The 6,000-nt window shown below is 44.1% G+C and overlaps 1 protein-coding gene across 1 annotated transcript in view; it reads right to left on the bottom strand.

Annotated features, from left to right (window-relative positions):
* Positions 1 to 1,153: 1,153 nt before the first annotated feature.
* chsy1 (chondroitin sulfate synthase 1) overlaps positions 1,154 to 6,000 on the bottom strand; it is a 42,978-nt gene continuing 38,131 nt past the window's right edge. Inside the window, exon 3 of the mRNA XM_020631451.3 lies at positions 1,154 to 5,696. Coding sequence (XP_020487107.2) covers positions 4,104 to 5,696 — 1,593 coding nt within the window. The 3' untranslated portion in view covers positions 1,154 to 4,103. The remainder of the gene's footprint in view (positions 5,697 to 6,000) is intronic.

The raw sequence follows: 6,000 nt of genomic DNA, 5'->3' as shown, positions 1-6,000 counted from the left end.
ACCGACTGGAAGGGATGAAAAGACGCATTGAAGCTGTGGTAAAAACAACGGTTATTACATCAGGTATTGATTTCTGAACTTTTCCAAAGTAGGGATCTTTTGTTTTAAAATGTGTTGCAACAAAACGAACAAGTTTCCCTTAAAGCTGCTCTCGTATGCTTCCGTCAGCACTATGAGAACACTGACCTGAAAATAATTCATTTACTTCAACTGTTTTTTCATCATTAAAAGTTTAATATTTGGGGGTGGTTAGTGCGCGCCCCATGTATGGAGGCTGTAGTCTTCCAGGTTCAAGTCCGGCCTGTGGTTCCTTTCCCGCATGTCATTCCCTACTCTCTTTCCCTGATTTCCAACTCTATCCACTGTCCTATCTCTACATTAAAGGTACAAAAATCCTGGTGGTCCTGGTAACAATGCTCCGCCCATTCAGCGACTCCCCTGAAATCTTACGCAGCCTAGATACACAAAAAGCGCTCTGCAGGTCTAATGAAGAAATGTATAAGTACAACCAACCCCTGTATTTAATGTCTTAAATCTAAACATGTATTTTAAAGTGTCCTGATATTTTGATTATATTACTGTTCTATACAGTTCATGGTTAGCACTGATTACCTTTGAGGAGTTTTAGAGTTTATCACTCCGACACTTTGTTTGTAAAAAAAAAAAATATGTAAACTTTTATTCTTTGCATAAGTCCAAACACTGCACCTCTTTGTTTTTGCTAACAGGTTTTCTTATCCTGCACTTAAAAGAGCTACATAAGAATATTGATTTAGAGGTTGGGAGTAATGTCTTAAACAATAAGACAGCAAATGCAAAATTTTTTGAGAACTCATAAAACTTATTAAAAAGTCGAATCATAGAAAACACATGTCAAGTGGTGGCTTTTTTTTCCCAGAGCTGGGTGAAGAAGGTTAGGAGGCAGCAGAAGTAAGAGCATAATGGAATAAAAATTATGTTTAAACAATGAGAAAGAAGAACCCAACACAAGAGGGCGAGTAGGCCGAGGATGTGTGTGAAAAAGAAAAAGTTTGGGAACACCACTGACTTCATTATTCAGAACACCTGGCTGAGGTGGAGTGATACTTATTGTGAGTCCCAGTGATGCTGACTCAGAACAGACTGATACAAATACCACAAAGCAGCAAACCTCTTATTCTTCCCCCCTTTTTATTACTTTTAAATAGAAAACCTGGCCCAGGTGGACAGAGTTTAAGAACAGAAAAGGACAAAATAAAGTAAAAAATAAAACAAAAACCAACACTGTGAAGACAGCACAGTCATTCTTCAGTCAGTCATTCATGGTGTGACATCAGTCTGAAAGTTCAGCTACTCGTGTTTGTGAAGCTGAGAAAGGAGAGATGGAGAGCTACATCGTACAGTACCTGAAACACACACTGGACCAGCCACGACACTTTTTTTTATCTCAGCTTAGTCATTCATAAAGAGAGAGAGAGACACATTAATGATATAGAGCTCCTCCCACATTTGCCCCACCCATCTAGAAAGAGGCGGAGTCTCTGAAACACCTGACTGAGCATACAGAGAGCGTCGAGCTTTCATGTTGTCTCCATAATACAGCCAGGTTCATGTCTGAGCCTGCAACACACCACCCCACGCACACGCACACACACACACGCACACACACGCACGCACACACACGCACGCACGCACACACACGCACGCACACACGCACGCACACGCACACGCACGCGCACGCACACAGGCACACAGGCACACAGGCAACATGATACCTAAAGCAGACTGTGCAAACTCTTTGGTGATAATGAGTTCAATGTAAAAAAACTATCCCACGTCTGGTTATACAATCTTTCCGATATACAGATTTCAACAGACAGAGTAGAAAATGGAGCCTGCAAATTCAATAAATTAGACAGCAAAAGATGATTGGAGAATATAAAATCCAGCAGTTGGGTTCACAAAATTATTAATAAAGAATTTTTTTTTTTTTTTTTTTAAATCAGGAGACAGTGACAGTGTTGTATCATCAAACCAGAACTCTAAAAGCCAAAGGAAAAGAAGAAAAACCCATCTGAAATCAGAGGAGAAGGAATGAAGTTGTTCTCAGGTGTGATTGGACGTGATTACAGTTTTCATCGATGCTTCAGATCAGTCTTTTGTAAACAGTCACAATCAAGATTTCAGAAATGTTCGGAGCTCTGAGAGGGGCTCCCTCTCTGCTGCAAACGAAAAGGAACATTTAAGGACCATCATGGCGTAACTCACTAAGGGCACAAATTCAAAAGAATTCCATATTTTTTTTTATCCTGGGCCTTATTACTTAGAACACAGAAGACTGATGGGTAGAAAATATCGCATCAGTCGGCAGCAGTGAAACACGAATAGTTAAAAATCATCTTCCTCTTTAACAAAACAGGTCCATCTCTGTAGGGATCCTACGGTGGGCAACCAGTTTAAAGGCTCGGCAACTGACGAAGAATTCTGTTTGGTGCACACCAAAGCTCTCTTGGTGCATCTGCACTGCTGTAAAAGCACACAGTGTATTGAACTGATTTGAAGCTCTGGTCAAAGTGTAAAAGCCTGTCCAATACTAACTCTAGTCCACTCTCTCTCTCTTTTTCTCGTCATAGTTTCACCTGTTATCTTCCATCTCTTAACTGCAGCCATTGTATCAAACAGTACAGTGATGAGCTAACTAGCTGCCCTGTAGCTGAAGGCTATTGTGTGAACTAGTGACAAAAAGGTGTACACACTTCTTAAGAGATGACCACAGCCTGCAAAATCCCCGTTTCCACCCAGCGGTCCGGTTCAGATCGGTTCCCATTTATTGACGTTTTCACCATCAAGTTGGGAATGGTCCCAACTTAAGAAATCCGTACCGTCCTATTTTTTTGGTTCCCCTTTTCTTGGGGTGCCAAGGGTACCAATCCGACTCTGAAGGGTCCCTGTTCTTCTTGAATGTTTCACTTAATTAAAAGCTGGCTCCCCCCTTATGGGCTGCTATGATGTCACACTACTGATTGTTGTTTTAATTGGCAGCTATTCTAGATTCAGTCTCAGCCGTTAGATGAAAATGTGTCATCATTTTAGTCACAATTGATTCATTTTTAGGTCTAGTTTTAGTCGATGGACAATGCAGCTTAGAGAATAAAAAGTCATAATATTTTAGTCAAAATGTTTTATCTCTTTAAAAATAATTAATTAGCCAAATACAGGTATCAGAAAGGATTGTATTAGGTGTTTTTAAAAACTCATAAACACATACAAATTATATTAATAAAGATGTTGAACTCAACATACATAATAATGCTGCTGTAAAATGAATAGCCTATTGTCATTAAACACTCAGGGAACATTTTACTGCACCTCGTAAACATTTGGCAGGCACCCCTAACCCTAACCCAGAACTGCAGATTTTCACTGTTAAACAGCTTTTCATACATTTTAGCCTTATAAGGTTACTGATATTTGATATCAGTACTTGGGCAGGCTAACATTGGATTGTTAAAGCTCGTTATCAAGTCAGCTCTTTCTCTCTCATCTACAGCCGTTGCATTTGTGAAGGACTTTTGCAAGAGATTTATAATTTGCATGTTTCTGAATAAGCTGCACATTTTCTTTAATTCCAGCCGTTGCCGAGCCTGTACACTTGTCAGCCACCGTAGGATCTTTTTTGTAATGTTGTCAAACACTTGGAATATATCTGAGCCTGTCAGTGACAAAAACATCTGTTAGCGGACACACAGTACTTTGATCAGTCTTTTTGTTCACATCTTTTTGTACTTTTTTTTTTAGCTTGAATTGAAAAGTATCAAATGTAAAAGTATTGCCCAGCTATAAAAACACTGAAATTCTCCAGTTGACCTCCCTCTGTGAGCTGACAGATGACATGTTTCAGGCTGGATGAGCCTCAGGATAACACAACAACACTGGTCAATACTCCTTCTTTCAGTAATGATACGTTCAGCCCACACTTTGTGTTCATCAGATCATATAAAACGAGACATATTTCCAAAATATATCCATGTAAAGTCTTTGATTTCAGTAAAAAATAAATTAGGTAGTGAGAACACCACTACGATGAAGGTTCAGGTACCGTTTTTGTGACCGCCGGCTCTCTCTCACGCTGTCCTTACTGAGCCGTTTGTACTCGCCAGTCTCCTGAAGCCGTGGTCATTCTTCTCCAGCCACAGCTCGGCCAGCTGTTGGGTGGAGCCGTGCGACGAGGCTTTGGAGCCCAGACACATCTTATATTGCTTTGCCTCCAGGTTGGGGTCACATATGACGGGGTGATGGACATGCACGATCCCCGTGTCCGTGCTTCTGAACAACCGTATCCCTGATTGCACAAATTTATTAAAGAGGTCCACGTCTTCCAACCCCCAGCCCTGTATCGAGGTGTCGAAGCCCCCGGCTCGAAGCAGGTCCCCCTTGTAGACGCAGACGATCCCGAAGCCGTAGTTCCTCCACAGGCCGGTCTTGGAGGTGAACACGTAGTGGTTGTTGCTCGGGACCTTCCCGGCGTACACCACCTTGGGGTCGTACTGGCTGAAGATGATGGGGAAATAGGTCTGCTCCCCGGGGGCGGTGTTGGTCCGGCACCTCTTCAGGTACTCGCTGGTGAAGAGCAGGTCGACGTCGCAGTAGAAGAGCAGCGAGTCGTTGGAGAAGTGCAAGGAGCCCACTTCGAGAGCCAGAGCCCTGGAGAAGGAGCCGTCCACCGTTTTGATCTCCATCTCGGCCCGAGGATACTTCATGTGGTAGTCCCTCATCAGCTCCACCTGCTTCACCCGCTCCGTGTTGTTGTCCGTGCTGAAAAGCAGGATCAGCAGCTTGACGTTCTGGTTGGGGATCAGGCAGACTCGTTCAAAGTTGGCCATGAAGCGCACAAAGATGTCGTAGCGTCCCGACAGAGGGACCAGGATGTTGACCTTCTTCTCCTTGGGCTCCCTCTGGTCCTGACCCGACGTGGCCAGCTTGAAGGGCACTAGCATCTTCAGAGAGTTGGAGAGAAAAGAGAGCGAGTCGGACTCCTGGTTGATGTGGCTGGCGAGGGCCCTGGCGTCCATCTCCTGGTCCTCTCTGAACTGGATCTGGCTGAAGGTTTGCTGGAGGTATGCATGCCTCCTGACGGGAACAGTCATGGTCTTTCCTTTGTGCTTCTTGTACAGCAGCAGCAGATCCAGCACATACTCGGCGCCGTATAAAGGATTCACCCTGCGGTAGCCGTACTGGATTTCTTTGAAATCGATGACTCGGCCTCGGGTCTTGGCGTTGGCGTTGATCATCTCCATCACCTGCATGATGATGTCATCCAGAGCCTGCCTTTGGGAGGAGTCCATACCGCGGCGGGGCGGCTGACCATCAGACGATGAGAACAGGTACTTCCCCGTCAGAAACTCCCACTCCAGCACCTCCTCTCTCAGCCGGGGATGGAAGCGCATAAACGAGGGGGGCATGCCCAGCTGGAGGTCCTCTCTGCTGGGTTCGGCCGCTCCGTAGCGCCCCATCTGGACAATCTCTCTGTGCAGCTGGATGGTCCGGTGGCGCAGGTCTGCGATCTTACGGCTGAGCATGTAGCTGTGCAGGCGGTACTGATAGGGGGGGTTCTTGTTGGGGTGGAGGGTGATGGCTCGGTGTATCTTGCTGTTGTGGAGATCTCTGATGTAGCCCTTCTTATTGGGTTCATAGTTCTCGTAGAAGAGCTGCTGCATCTGTGGACACACAAGAGCAACCGGGATGAGTTCAACTGAAACATGTATGGGATTTTACATTTCATACACAATCAAATAAACCTGACACCGGACATTTGGTTCCCAGCTGCATTCACTCTACGGTTGTCAACATGAACTTTGATATGATTGTAGTAAAAATAAAATTATATTGATACCTGATTAGATAACACAGGAACAATATTTGGTCATTTCTTGGGGTTTTTTGCCAAAAATTGTAAAAATTCTACAAGATTGGCAACATATTGGTACCTTAAACATGCCAAAGTTATTTTTTGTGCAGTGT

The sequence above is a fragment of the Labrus bergylta genome, chromosome 3 (genome assembly GCF_963930695.1).
Source record: "Labrus bergylta chromosome 3, fLabBer1.1, whole genome shotgun sequence".
Taxonomy (NCBI): domain Eukaryota; kingdom Metazoa; phylum Chordata; class Actinopteri; order Labriformes; family Labridae; genus Labrus; species Labrus bergylta.
Note: the sequence above shows the minus strand (reverse complement) of the source record. Positions and strands in the feature narration are given on the sequence as shown.